Below are 15,654 nucleotides of genomic sequence, written 5' to 3'. Positions count from 1 at the left end.
TTAAAAACAAAAACAAAGCAATGAAAGAGAAAAAGACAGAAAGGAAAGGAAGGAAGGAGACCTTTTTCAATTTGCCTATTTGGCTTTGTTACTTTATGCATCTTTAATACGATAACTTTCAAAGCTGTTGACTAATTTTGACACAATTCTAAAACACATCAAGAAATATCAGAAGACTTTTTTATTCTAGTCTGCCTGTCGTGAAATGTAATGGCAGTACTTAATTCAGTTAATTTACACATATTTATAGAGAATCTGTTATACATTAAATTCTAATGCCATGCGTGTTGGATGGAGGGGGGTTGGCACAGGGAGCTGGGACAAAACACGTTAAAATATATTCTTTGTCCTTAGGGATGTCAAGCTACCTGGGAAGCAAAGATAACATAGATGAATCAATTAAGAAACAATTAAGTGCCAAATTGTGTGCTGCTAACTATGAATGCAATAAGAAGGAAGAGATGAACTGTAGTCACTAGAGAATAGTGCACAGAAGAGGTGGGGGATGAGTTACACCACGTAGACAGAATGGCACTTGAACAGGCAGAAAAGAAGAGAAGACAGATGGGAAGAAATTAGGGAAGGCACAGAATTTCTTTATTCTTTTATTACTCACTCATGCATTCAACAACTTTTACTGAAAACCTAAAGAAAGCTAGGCAATGCGCTTAGCACTGAGAGTGAATCACAAACAAACAAACAAAAAGACACTAATTCTGTTCTCAAGGATCTTGTACTCTGGCAGTGAAGATAAATGTTCTACAGATAACGATACCACTAAGCAGGTGTGATGTAGATCATAAAAGAGGTTCCAGTGATTGTAGCCAAGAGTCAGCTGTGAGCAAAAGGTCACTGATTTAAATGGGTCTCCTGTGGTCATGTCACTTTAACTTGGACACTCATTCTGTAGGGTCAGAACCTCCATTTTGACAAGAATGATCAGGTCTGGGGTGCTGGTCATGCTAACCCAACTTAACATGAACTAATTATAGATCAAAATTCAATCCATTACTTTAAATTGAAAGGGTACAGTGATAATGAGCAAGAACATGAGAGTCAGCCAATCAGCGTCCAAAAGTGGCTTGGTAGGCAGGGAGTCAAAACAGAAACTTAGTGACCTTAAGGGTTACATGAAGATAGTAAAGTTCCTTGGCTCACCTGTGACTGGAGGTTGGACTGTCTTCTCACCAGGTGCATGTTCTATTTGCCCACTTACAAAAGCCTGTCACAGTCCTACCTTTGCTTCAGTTGATTGTTAAATACTATCACACTCTCTTTAAACAGTTGCAACATAGCACCAGACACTATGATGGAGCAAAAAAGCCAAGACAATGTAAGACATAATCCTTGCACTCAGAGGCCAAATCAATTCAATGAGCATTTCTTTTCATTTATTCCATTTTTAGTACTAGACATTCTTTACGTGGCATTTAGAGAGTACTGCAAGGTAATATAATCTAGAGCTCTCTGTTGCTCACTTCCTACCAAAAGTTTTGTTGGGCAAAGCAATACTTCTGGAAGACTGCTGAAGCAATGTAGGCCATTCATTCTCTCAGTGCTCTAAAATTTATCTCTTGGTTAATTCAGAGCATCAGTCTTAAGCTAGGTTCTACCTAAATGGTGGAAGCAGAGTGCTAGTTGTCTTTCAATATTCATTATTCTATTGGAGGAATTTCAAATTTTGTGTGTGTGTGTGTGTGAGAGAGAGAGAGAGAGAAAATCAGAGAGTAAATATTTTAGGCTTGTGGGCCATATGGTCTCTGTTGCAACCATCAGCCTCTTCCATTGGGTACAAAAGTAGCTATAGACAACACAAATATATGAGCATGGCTGTGTTCCAATAAAACTTTATTTATAAAAACAGGCAGCATACCGAATTCGGCCTGTGAGTTTGTTAATCCCTGTTCTATAGTAATAGCACCCCTCAGTTTAGCTGGGTACAACATTGTCCTGAGTAAAGACTATGGAAAGGCCTATAAGAAGGCAAAAGTACTGAAGATGGAAACGTCCTGTCCTGCTAAAATGTAAGCAAGCAGCAAACTCGCAAAGTGAGCTTATCTTCCACACCCATTCTGTTTGTCCTTCAAGCAGAGTGAATAAATGGCAAACAGGGGCCAACTCCATCCCTTTTCTGTTCTAGTTCTCTGTACTGAAACTTAGAGAGTAAAGCATACCTAAGCCTTATCTTTTAATCTCTAAGAGCATTCTGAAAAGGGAATCACAAAAACCACATCTCAGATTCTTCAGAGTTCACTGTGAAAGACAAATGAAGGATTTTTTTGTTTTTGTTTTTTGTTTGCTTTACTCCTGTAAAAGGTTATTATTATAAGATGTGGTCCACTAGATAACAAAACAAGAACAGAAGTAAATATGTCACTCAAGTGAAAACAATGACACCCATGTTATTATTGTCGCTCTTTAAAGAGCAAATTCAAGATCAATGTCCTCTTCTTGGCTAAAGATAGCATTTTTAGTAATTTAACCATGTAGAGAATAATTTCTTGGTTTATTACATTTCCAGGTAAATTTGGGGGTGCCAAGTTTTCACTTGACTGCATAAGATAATGATTTCTCAGATGAAGGCAGTCTACTGTAATAGAATCAAAGGACTTCAGAATTTAGAAGGAGAATTGAAAGATTACGTATTACATGCCATGTCTGGAGAAAGTGAGGCTTACTTAGTCAAAGCCCCAGACGCAGTGAGCAGCAGAGGGAATTCCACCTACAGCTGGACTTAGACCCAGTATTCTCACCTGCCTTCAAAAGCCTGGGATAGGCTTAAATGCTTTTTAAATCATCAGATGAAGAGCAAAGTCAGGATGGCTCCAAGAGCCAAACCAACACATCCGTGTTTTCGTGTTTGACTCATCAGTCAGGAACCTTTCAGCAAGGTACTTCCTCAAGAAGGTTTTCATCTAAATCAGGTGAATATGCTAACCTACCTCTGAAATTCTCTTGTTTTTTAAATTCAACATGGTACACAATATATTGGTACAGGGTCACAATCAGACTCAATTAAAAATTTAAGCATGATGTTAGAAGTAGACTCCAATGTTGACTTTTGCCAAAACCCCAATTTATTCATGTATTTTGGCTTCATGGGCTCTGGGCCATGTGGAAATTTCAAGAAGGTGTCTGATCTACTGAACTCCCTGGAAGGGACTTCAATAAAGTGAAATTAGAGATTATTTGGTCTCTTAGGAAGAATATAGATAGAGGTCTTTAGCCAAGGCCTGCAGGTGAGGACTCTTCTCACTATATGCCAGTGTGATTGAGATTTGTGTCTCTGGCTAATTTCAGGGAGCTTTGGGTAGTGCAGGCAGTGAACTCATTTGACCTGATGTCTTAGTATATTTAAGCAGGTGGTAAACCCCAAGGAAAAAAAAGCAAACCTACAGCCATCTGCTTATTCTGCACTTTATCTAAATATATTCAGAGCCCGCAGGCTTTTTACCAATAACAAAAAAGTTAATAAAAGAATCTACAAAACTCTCCAGGATCTTAGAATGCTTTTTATTCTTTCATTAAATAGAATTGGAAGAATACACCAAATTAAAGCCAATTGCAAACTTATCCCAAACTGCTTATCCACTGTCTGGAATTTCCCATCTTATTATACATTATTAATAAAAAATTTGTACCTTTCATGACAAGTGATTTATAAAACATCGTATTTATCTATCTATTCATCTATCATTCATATGACTATCTGTTTAACAACTATAAATTATCCACCTTCCATCCATCCATCCTCTGTGACCATTTCACAGTGGTTATAAGCCCTGGCTCTGCAATAAGCAAATTTGAATTCTACTCCTATTCTTATCACTTACTAATTGTGTGACCTTGAACAAATTACTCAGGCTTTCTGAGATGTAGTTTCCTCCTCTGTTAGATGGGGATGCTAAGTAGTATCTATCACTGTGGATGGCTTTGAGGACTAAATGAGATGATGCACGTAAATGGCTAAGCACAGAATCTAACATATAGTAAGTGTTCAGTAAGTAGTAGTTATTACTGTTTTTGAAAGTAGAGCTTTTCAGATCCCAGACCTTCAAAATCAGCAGGAATAAAAAGAGTTGAATGCCTTCAGCTCTGAAACTTCATAGTTCATCTATAACAGCCAAAGAGATATAGTGCCTATACCATGTTCATTAAAATAGTGGAAATTACCCATCTATTATTTCATGGAACAATCATTTGTGAAGATCAGACACGAAGAGTGGTCACTGTTAGGCACTGGGGACAGTGAATAGGGACACTTTAGTAAATGTGGAAACAGATATAACAGAAATATGTACAAAGTGCTAAGACAGACGACACAGTGACTCACTGTCCTTGATGTTTGGCAAGGCTTTCAGAAAGGGTGATTCCTGAGTTGGGTCTTAGAGGATGAATAGGAAGGAGTTCATCACATAGAAAAGAAGAAGAGAGGCATGCTTGGCCTCTGCTCTCAGTATTCTTGGGAAGTGGCTTGCACTAGATCTCACAATAGTGAGATAGTGGCTGTGCTGCAACCATTAAGCAGGTGTTGTTCACAGCAGTCTCAATTCCCATGCTGCTAGAGATTAGAAATCTTTGCATCCTTTAAATCTAAACTGAAGAACTCACTAGAGATAGTCAGTACTTCGAGAAGCTGGTCCCAAGTTGAGAAAGATTTCTGTAAGGTGGTAATATTGTATAAGAAATTAGGTCCAGAATATTAATGAAGTATGTTTTATTTCAACTATAAAAAGAAACAACTACATGGACACTTCATATGAAGGAAAGGAGGTAAAATAAAATACTGAAGATACAACAGGGGAATGTACACAAATAAAGTGAGTAGGAAAAGGGGTAACAGCTATCTGAAACACAGAAAAAAATTATTTTGAGTTCTTTTGTGGAAATGAGTTCAGTACTGAGAATTGGTGATGTTCAATACATGGGACCCACATCCTGGCCAGTGCTATCTCTGAGTTCACAGAGCATCTGCTGTGACTCCACTGGAGAAGTATGTGGAACACAGCAACAAATGAATGAATCCAAGAGGTTGCAGGTCCTGTCTCTGGGTTTATTTGGTTTACCTGGCTAAAGAAAAGGTAAAGTGCCCATTACTAAGATTGGGGAGAAGAAGGTGACTCTGATACTAAGGCTTTCCAGCACAGCATGATTAAGGCAGGCCAGCCAGGCTGTTTGAGCACTGCTCTACAAAGAGTGCTAAACATCCCTGGGAGAGATCAGAAACATGGGGCTAGTTAACTCAGGTCTCCTGTACAACCGGCAGGAATAATTTGGTTCTAACTGCCCTTGAAGTAAACAGCATATTCTAGAGAAAACGAAGACAACAAACCAACTTCCCTATGTTTCATTCAACTAAGGTGACCAAATGTTTCTGCTTGTCCTGGAAATTCCCAGTTTATGCCTGTTATTTCAGTGTTAATTATTAACAGCCACCCTCTCTTCTTAAAGTGTCCTGGTTTAGATGATTTTTATATGGTCACCATCTATTTAGTCTATGTAACGAATGACTGATTTAAACAAAAGATTGAAACATACACCTTTCCAGTAGGAAATGTATTTCAGGGTAATCAAATAGCACCCACTGAAGGGAAAAGCTTCTACTTCACAGAACAATGCCAACGTATACCAACTGATAAAAGCAGAAAACCATTCTTTTACAAATTCCAATGGAATGAATTATGGGATAAGGCAAGAAGTATCAGTTGGAATGAAAAGCATTAGGTGAAGAGTTGATAGGGAACTGGAGATTGCTCAGTGACAAAGTAACCCCAGAAGAGGAAAAATATAACTTTACAATGGAGAACATCACTACCCTAATAATACTATGGTCAATCCTAACTTCACCGACTGTAGGTAAACCAGTGTACAACACGACTTACCATGCATTCTAGTCATTTACTGTAACTTCCAGTTTATAGTAAATCCATGAGAGATAGGAGCAAGCTAAACAATATTATGTACATGCACATATACCCACATATACATAATTTAGAAAATCAATTTCTCCCCATCCCTACTAGGAGAAAGTAGAAATACTTAAAGAATAATCATTTGAAGGGGTTTAGATCAGCCTGGGCCAGGTGTGCCCACATTTTGGTCTGGCTCTATCATAAGGCCTGTGCCCAAGGACCAGGCATGTTTCTATGGTGGACTCTCCTGTACTGACAGAATTCTAAGGTGGAGGCTTTCCCAGGATCACAAAACTGACAGGGGCCTGGAGAAACTGTTTAGGATAGCTCTTTGCCCTAAAGCAAGTAGATATGGCAGCATCCGGGTCTCATACTAACTAATGGGTGCACATCTAGAAATCCACAAATCTAAACTGAGGGAAGGTCAGAGATGTGAGGGAGCCTTGTCTCAAGTATGCATCTACAGTAGCTGACACAAGTGTCCTTGATACAAACAGGAATCTCTCAGAGGGTCCATCTGAGGAGCAGGAGGCAAATCCTAAGGGAGAGCCCTAAGCCTGGTAAGCACATAATTATTGAAATATTGGTGCTTTGATTCTCAACCGCAAGACCTCTCTGTAGGAAGATGGTTACAGGTGACAGGTAAGGAGTAGAACAGGTGGAGAGGGTAAGAGATAAGATTTAAAATAAAAGTAAAAAGATAGGGACTAGAAAGAACACAATGAGAGGTGGAAGATTTATTAGTAAGTATAACTTTATTACGAAGGGTTATTTAGTTAGCAAAGGCCAAGGCAAGGCATCACTGTGGCCATGTGAGAAGGGGAGAAGACTTGAAGAAGGGCCAGAGAAAACTAAAAATGAGGATGGAGGGGTACACTAGCAGATAGGAGGAGACATAATGACCAGGCATGGAGAATGACAGATAAAATGCAGCAGCAACATGGTAAGAGTGATGACATTTGAAATGGCAAAGGAAACAGAAGGACAGAGGGGGCAGGAAATGAAGGAAAGACAGCTGGTCAAAGGTTGAGGGGGCAGAATCTGGAACAGATGAGAGCTGAATGCATCCTTTCATCCCTGTCCTCACAGAAACTTACATAGTGGGAGCTCAGGGGGAGGGAGCGAGGGAGGGAGAACGGGTGGAAGGGCTGAAGGCAGCAGATCAGCAGACGAGAAAGCAGGAGCGAGGGGAGGAGAGTGCTGGGAAGGTGTGGGAGAATGAAGAGGAAAATAAGGAAGGAAGCCTGCAAGCGAGTTAATGTTAGTTAAAATATGATAGGCATGGTGCTCATGAACATTCCATGGCACATTCCAGAATTATGTAATTCCAATTTACCATAAGAATACAACAAATATTTTGACCAGGCAACAGTTCTGTGGCTGATGTGAATCATAACTTATCTCACAATAGTGCCTGGAACTAGGGTGAAAGCACGATAACGTTATTGAAAAGCACAGCCCTGCAGCCCTGGGATCCTCCATGTCCTACTGATGCTCGGCAGCCTACGGGCTCCTTCTCTTCCCTAAAACCTGCTCTCACCCAGTGGGTCACTCTATCCCACGAACTGGCCTAAGGCTACTGAATATTTTCCACCCATTCTTCTGTCGGTCCAAAAACAAAATAAGAGGCAAATGCTTGATTAATGTAATTAATGTAGACAGAAATCTGGCTAAATACTACCAAAAAAAAACCCCATCATTTTTCAGGTGCCTGATTATCTAGATTGCTGACTACATTGATTACATTAATCCAATGACTGCCAAATTTTTACTCACTTTCTGTTAGGCAAGATTTAATCTAGAGAATAAACAGATCTCTGTAGGATTCACATCTTTCCCAGGACACATGGGTGTGATTGACAGCTCACAAAGTAATTCTGGAATGCATGCAAAATTAGACTCTCATGCAATTTTCATGCCAAGGAAAACCTATCCATCAACACAATAGTGGCTCTCAGAAAGCAGTCAAGGTTCTGGGTCTGAAAACTGGGAACTAGGGAGACTGATGTTTTAGGAAGCCATAATCAAACATATTTTTGTTTGCAGTTTCTAATGTGTGTAGGTATTTTCCAGCACACGAATAAGTTCAGAATTTATATCAAAAATTACATGATTTCAGATCACAATGGCTTATGTGTTTGAGAAACAATGGTTCGCAATTTGGAAACTACAGGATGGTGAACTCAAATTCCTACAGTCTTCAGTTTGTTTTTCAAATAAAAAACAGTAAATATAATACTCTCTGAGTCATGATACCAGTCTCTTATAACAAATTTAATATTGAAACTTCCTAACATTGAAGTTTGAATTGGATACTCCATACACAGCACAGAATGTAGAAGTTAGGAAAACCACAGAGCACCTCTACATGAAAGAAAGTAAACAGAAAGACCCAAAGGGCCTCCTGGATGGATACTCACTATTTGGTAGAGTCAGATAACTGATATTCTCGTCGTCTATCATAGCATTCCTGGATTCCAGGATCATTCCATAAGCTCTTTATTGCATCTACGTATGGATTCTCAAAAGCAGACACCTTCTCCACATCAACTTCTCGAACTAATTGTGCATGAGCCTGTTTAAAAAAAAAAAAAGGAGCAGTTTTAATACCCTTTCCATTACTTTCCAAGTTGCCTTTGGTTTGCACATTACATTGTGCACAATTCAAGCAGCATCTTCCTTCATACACTGGTTTTTAAATTGGTTTAAAATAAATTCATGTCACTCTTTTTGTTTTTTTAGAGAGAACCCAGTCCCAAATCTTTCCCTCTAGAATAAGCCTTGTGGCTACTTAAGGTTGATTAGAGGAAACCAAAATGTTCAGTTCTGCCATCAGAACAATCAGAATGTCAGGCTACACATATCACTGCTTGTAGGTGATTATCATAATACTAAAACAGTATTATTAAAGGGAAAAAAGACAGGAAGAATTACCTCCTCTATGTTTATAGTTTATTATAATCAAATACATATGTGCCCAGCCCATGAGTGTTATGTGTCTTAGCTAAAACTTAATCAGAATCCTCAACTAATCAGGATTAGTTTCCATAGTCACTTTTAGGATAAGCCACTAGAAGAACAGTTAATATTAATGATTTAATTTGAACAACAATAACAATTCCCCCTCCACTCCCACATATGCCAACTTCCAAAATATTTAGATCTGCCTTATATACATTATCAGATTGAAGACCCAATTCAATTTTTTAACAACAAAAAGGAATTCTGTTATTTTCATTATAGTACATTTATCAGAAAAAAGATAAAGAGATTTAAATTTTTTTCAACAAGATTGAAGTAAAAAATGTTTTATGGTCAACCCTCAAATTAGCCAGAATACAGCACTGCCTAACAATCCCAATCAAACTAGGTTTCATGAAATATAATATATATGCAAATTATACAGACACATAAATATGCAAATAAACAAATATAATTAATTATCTTGGAAATTGGAGGCAGATGGCTGATAATTATTGAAACAGGTCTGATTTTGTACAGTAATGCACACTTTTAAACAAGGTTAGTGAATAGCTATCATGATCACAATGTGGCCAAATTATTCATTTCTTATAGTAAGCAGATAGAATTTTAATAAATTTAATCCATGTTAGGCCCTGCCTGGTTCCCAATCCTTATCTTCTTTCTCTTGCCATAGGTGGGAAGGGCCCCCTGTCAATAGACTAATCTTGATGTAAGGTTTTAAGAAGCACAACACATTGAGACTCAAGAACTCCCCTTTTTTTGTTAGTTCTGCTCTGTGACAATCAGATCTAGTAACTAAGAAGTCCTAGCTCCACTCTGTATCCTGATCTTGGAAAACGGATCCCTGTAGTTGCTTTCTGTTTTTAGTCCTTGTCCAGGCCATCTGCCTTGTCATCCCACCAGTGATCTTACCAGCCTGGAGTCCTCTTCCTGGATCCCACTCCAGGTGGGGCCTCCGTTAATCATAGCTCCCTCTGACACTCACCCTTCGAAAACAGAGTATCACTGGCTCCCCAGTGAGCCCCCAATGCTGTGGTCTGCTTGGCTTGGGAGCACCTGTTACTCCATGTTGAACATCCTGGATCCCCAGAACTGTACTGCACCCATCTGCTCTGCTAGCTGAACCAGACCACCTCCAAGCATATGCCACTCTGCCCACTATCTAGTTTCAACCCTTCCCTTTCTGCTCTCAGTCACTGAACAAGTTCTAACTCTTTGTGTCCTGAGACATGTCAATGGTCACACTTGATATAATCTCAGATTAGGTTCCTCATGGCTACATCTCTATTACAGGGTACTCTTGAGGATTCTGTGAATGTTAGGGTGTGGGTGGGGGGCAGAAGCAGGGGTACATGCAGGTTGATTTCCTGCTAGATTTAGTGAAAAATCACGGTTTTGAATCTGACTCTGTTTCTTCATGTGATCCTAGGTAAGCTGCTTAATCTTTCCAAACATTATTTTTAGTGGGGAACATACTGTCCCATACCCCAGTCTCATGTGGCTTTGTGCAAATCAGTTACAATACTGTTTGTCAGTGGTTCCCAAGTGGTGACTCACAAACCAGCCACATCAATGACACCTGGGAATTTGTCAGAAATGCAAATCCACTTATCCTACCTCAGACGAGCTAAATCATACACTCTGGGAATGAGGCTCAGCAACCCTTATTTTAAGAGGACCTCTTGGTGATTCTGATGCATGCAAAAGTCTGAAAGCCACTGCAAACTATAAAGCACCACACAGATACAAGTTGTTGTGCTCATAATTAATTGCCCAATTGGCCAAAGGACTGCTACTGGAGACTAAAGAGAAGGAGGCCACAGAGGCAACAGTCACTCTTAAGCAGGGCCATTAACAGATGTTCATAAGGCTCAGGCCATAGAATGAGTAAAACTGGTTAGATATAGACAATAAGGAGTGATGGGGACTATGGCACCCTGAGAAATGCATGCTTTGATTAAAGAGGGCAGCTGCTGTTGTTTAGCTCCAAACAATTGTTGCCATTGGGAATTTAGACCTACTGTGGTCCTCCAATTTTTCAAGGAAAGCCAAAAATCTAGACTTAATTTTAAATCTTGGAAACCCTATAAAAGACAAATAAAACCTTACTGTGCCTGAGTTGGATTGGGGACTGCTCATTTGCAGCATTTACTCTAAAAGATTCTTCTTCATTTCTCTCCCAATAAGCTTGACCAATAATACTATGTATGTTCCTGCTCAGAACCTGGAATACAGTAGGTGGGTACTGTTTAACATATGCTCATGGATAAAGAATTTTCCAGTGCTTTACTACAATAATATTTAGACAAACTATTCTACTATTCATAGAGAGAAATGGTTAAGACCCCTCTCTGAATTGCGTAAATGCTATAGGGTGACATATGTCAGTGTAGGTAGTATTTCTAAAATGAATTTGATATTCACTATACTAGGTCAGCCATATCATTTGCAAAGGGTTCTATGTCTGTGTCTAGAGTAGTTGTCTTCTGCCAGGGAAAACAGTTTCAACATACCAGACACTTTTCTAATACAACACTTCACCAGTAAGATTAAATGTTTACTGGACCCCAGTGAGACGCCAGGCTATACAGCAGTTAGGGTATTAGCTTCTGCCTAGAGGTAGAGGGAGGGAGGGAGGGAGGGAATGGGTGTGTGTGTGTGTGTGTGTGTGTGTGTGTGTGTGTGTGTGTGTGTGTGGGTGGGTGTGGGTGTGGGTGTGGGTGTGGGTGTGTGTGTGTGTGTGTGTGTGTGTGTGTGTGTGTGTGTGTGTGTGTGTGTGTGTGTGTAACAGTCCCTATAGACAGCAGCCAAACAAAGGACATGATTATGTGCTTTCTGGAGTGAAAACAAGAGAGAATATTTTGCCTTTCCATTCCTAACTCCAGTTGACTCTAAGGTCATTTAAATAAAGACAATGTTCTCAATGATGGGTAAAGTTCTAACTTTCCACAAAGTGCCTGCTTCTGTAAAATTAAACTACTTTCTATTGCCTGAAAACTCTTGCAATTTCCTATTTTGACTGATCTCTGCTTGGTTTGTTTTACATCCAGAATGCCTTCCCTTCTCCTTTGAGTAACTTCTTTAAAGAGCTTTTGTTCAGGTGCTGTATCATACACCATCTCTTATAGGAAGTTCTTCCTGATTTCCTCCTTTCTAAAAAAACAGATCTATCACCCAGCTATCTCACTACTGGTATATATCCAAAGGAAATGAAATCAATACATGAGAAAGACACCTGCATTCCCATGCTCATCACAGCACTATTCACAATAGCCAAGAGATGGAAGCAACCTAAATGTCCATCAATGGATGAATGGATAGAAAATACTGCGGTATAGACACACAATGGAATACTACTTAGCTATTTAAAAAAAATGATATCCTGTGCTCGCTTCGGCAGCACATATACTAAAAAAAGTGATATCCTTGGAAGTAATCATGTTAAATGAAGTAAGTCAGGCACAAAAAGACAAATACTGCATATCACTCATGTGTGGAATTTTTTTTGGGGGGGGGAGTGGTTCCCATAGAAATAGAGAATAGAATAATGGTTACCAGAAGCGGGTTGACGGTGGGGGTGGGGGGAAGTGGTGGACTAATGGGTACAAAACTAAACTATCTACCCTAAGTGAATCATTGTGCAGTATATGCATGTATTGAAACAACACATTGTACCCCACAAATATGTACAAATAAATGTTAAAATATTTTGAATTTTTTAAAAAAGGAAAAGAAATGTGGTCTTGGTGTTCTTCGAGCCATGGAACTTCTACATTTTGCTTTCTGTTAATAGTTATATCTTAACCCTTTTCTATACTATATATTGATGGAAGGGGCTGTAGATTACTAGCTCTGATTTCCTTTGGGGCCCAGCACAGAGTAAGCACACAACAAATACCTGTTCAATTTAATTGCATTTAAGAAGTACATATAAATACAATGCCCAGTTCTATGAGTAAAAGTCAGTTTCTCAAGGAAATTTCTCATCAATTACCAACTCTCATAGAACAATGTAGTCCTTAATAGCACTTAGTTCAGTAGTCAGTGTACCCGTATCTGTGGGATACTTGTCAGTATCTTCCTACCTAACCACAGTATAAGTTCTAAGACAGGCTCAACATTGACTAATCAGGGCCTAGCAGAGTGCCTGCACCTGGAAGATGCTCAATAAATATTTGTCCAATGAAGGAAGGAAGAATGGAAATTGAACTAGGCTGGAAATCAGGACATTGCCTTCTAATTCTGGCTTCACCTGTAACACTAGCCACAACCCTTAGGAGAAACTACTTTACCTCTTTATAACTTAATTTTCCTTGTCCATAAGATAGGGCAATTGAACCAAATCCCCTAGAATCTCACACGGCCATAAGCTGTATGATTGTAAATATATAATAAATACATTTACAATGCATAGAGTGCCAAGGAGTTGTGACACTGTCCCCCTAGGAGCACACAGTATCATCAGCCAAACAAGACCTTACTATTTCAAACAATACCTGACTAGACAGTGTGGAACACAGTTATGCATGTACGTGAGCAATGCCACGTGGGGACGAAGCAAGGACAACTCAGTACAGACCGAGGAGGTCACATGAGGTGTCAGGGAGAAGTCAAGATTCAGCTGGCAGGTGAGGATGAAGGTGCATGAAGCTTCCAGGGAGGAGGAATTGCGTGAACAAGGGCTCGGTGGACAAAATAAACCTGGCACTTCCCTTTAATTGTGAAAAGCCAGTCTTCTAAGGAAGTTTCGTACTGACTCGCAATTTAAATTAACCTCTGCACTGAAAGCTATAATATTTGCCTCAGCTATGAACCCACAACTCAGAAAGAAGTCGATGTCCATCACATAAGAAAGAATATCACCCTCAAAAACATGCCAATCACACCTGGGTCAGAATTTCTAAGTCACATTTACTGCTTCCGAATTGTTGTTGTTTACTTCCATCTTTGCCACTTTGAAAAATGACACTGAAATATAATCAACTGGAATTTGTATTTATGTAAGAGCTTTCATCTGAGGTTCTCTAAGTTATTTGAAAGTACAGCAGCATTTTACAAAATATACACAGAATTTTAAAATCATTATAAATGTCCCCAGCAACCCTCTCAGTTTTTTTTGTAAAAAATATTCTGTATGTGGAAAGAATATTTTTTAGTACGTAGGAAAATAAATTAGACCCTTTTTCTATCTGTCCAAATGTCAAATGTGAAATAGTAGTAAAAATTACAAGTCATTGTGCTAAATTAAACAATTATTAATGAAAAAGACTAACTGTGATGAAGAGGAAAGAAGTCACTTCCACTAACATAAATAGCAAGTCAATTACAATCGACTATCCTTTTTATTTTGAACACTGTGCATAGAAAAGCAAAACAGGTATGAGCTAGTGAAACATATAAACAAAATGTAAAATATAATTTTCTTTCATTTTAAGTTACAGTTGAGCACACTGGGTGGAAAAATTGAATGATGAATGCTAGCTTTCAGAACTCTTAGCAAGCTGGTGGCAAGCCTTACAGGGAATATTGTGAGAACTAAGTAGCTACTCTTAGGAACTCTGGCAGAATTCTAGGGAAAGACCACATGGAAACCATGTGGTCAGGATGTGCCAATGTGGTAATGTCTTGTTTTCATGATTCGGTGGTCATAAAATTCAGGTATATCTAAGATGTGTTGATATTTCCATGGTTGCTCCTGCAAAGGGAAAAAAAAAACCTCAGTGGGTCTTACCCTGCCCACCAAAGGCCAAGACATTAGATGAAATAAAAAAGATCTCATAGTCACTTTGGAAGGATTTTCAAAAACTCATTAACAGCTTGAGGCAGCTTTAGGCTGGAATGTCACACCTATTCTGGTTTCTACACTCCAGAAGTAGAAAACCAAATGGTAACTTCCACATTGGCTGAAGCTCTTAGACACAAATACTCAGCCCATTAAGCCTATTCTGTTTGAAGGGATGCCCAACACAAACAGGGGATGTCTGAATCAAAGAGTGTGAACTGCTGTAAGAGTCGGTTTTAATGCTGAACTAAGGCTCACATCTTCCCACCTTTTTTTCCCTTGGTGCTTACTTCCATTTTGGCATTTGACTCTAAAGAAAATATTGCAAACTCCTAAATAAACTGTGAAAAGAAACCCCCAGCCTTTTTTTGTTTTGTTTTCTTCTGCTCAAAGGAAGTACAGAGTAAAATGATGGACCCTGAGACCAGATTGCTCATGTTGTAATCCCACCTCCACCCAGTACCAGCTGAGTGTTATGTTAATAGTTTGAACAAGCTGGTACTTGTGCAAACTATTAACATCTCTAAATCTCTGCTTCGTAATTACCTCACTCTCCTAATCTGCTAAATGGGGGTAATAACAGCACTCATTTTAAAGGGTTAAAGTACAGAATGCGTATAAAATACTTAAATGCAAAGCCTAACACCTACAGCTACTAGTCATTTTTTTAAAAAAAGGAAAAATAGCACAGAAAATATAACATGGTACATATACCTACTAGCTTCTGTGACCTTGGGCAAGTCACCCAAGCCTTAATTTGCTCAAATGTGAAATAACATTCTGGAGACCCTTACTGGATATTGGATCTCTGAATCCTCAAATTTGCAAACACACCTTAGCATAACATTTCCTGCAAAAAAAACTTGGACACAAACTGTCATTTATCAGACCACTTCACCTTTTCTGACTGCATCACAATCTGGACAGCTGACCTTCTTTCAGGTGCATTATACAAAGAGCGACAGTTGTTGCTGT

At 39.0% G+C, this 15,654-nt stretch overlaps 1 protein-coding gene across 2 annotated transcripts in view; it reads right to left on the bottom strand.

Moving 5' to 3' along the window:
* Nucleotides 1–15,654, bottom strand: part of LOC134364593 (guanine nucleotide-binding protein G(q) subunit alpha) — a 281,106-nt gene that overhangs the window by 76,859 nt on the left and 188,593 nt on the right. For both annotated transcript variants that reach the window (XM_063080533.1, XM_063080534.1), the window contains one exon: nt 8,333–8,487. In XM_063080533.1, the coding sequence (XP_062936603.1) occupies nt 8,333–8,487 (155 nt within the window). The remainder of the gene's footprint in view (nt 1–8,332; nt 8,488–15,654) is intronic.

The sequence above is a fragment of the Cynocephalus volans genome, chromosome 16 (genome assembly GCF_027409185.1).
Source record: "Cynocephalus volans isolate mCynVol1 chromosome 16, mCynVol1.pri, whole genome shotgun sequence".
Classification (NCBI taxonomy): domain Eukaryota; kingdom Metazoa; phylum Chordata; class Mammalia; order Dermoptera; family Cynocephalidae; genus Cynocephalus; species Cynocephalus volans.
The sequence above is the reverse complement of the archived record's forward strand: the minus strand, read 5'-3'. Positions and strand labels throughout refer to the sequence as shown.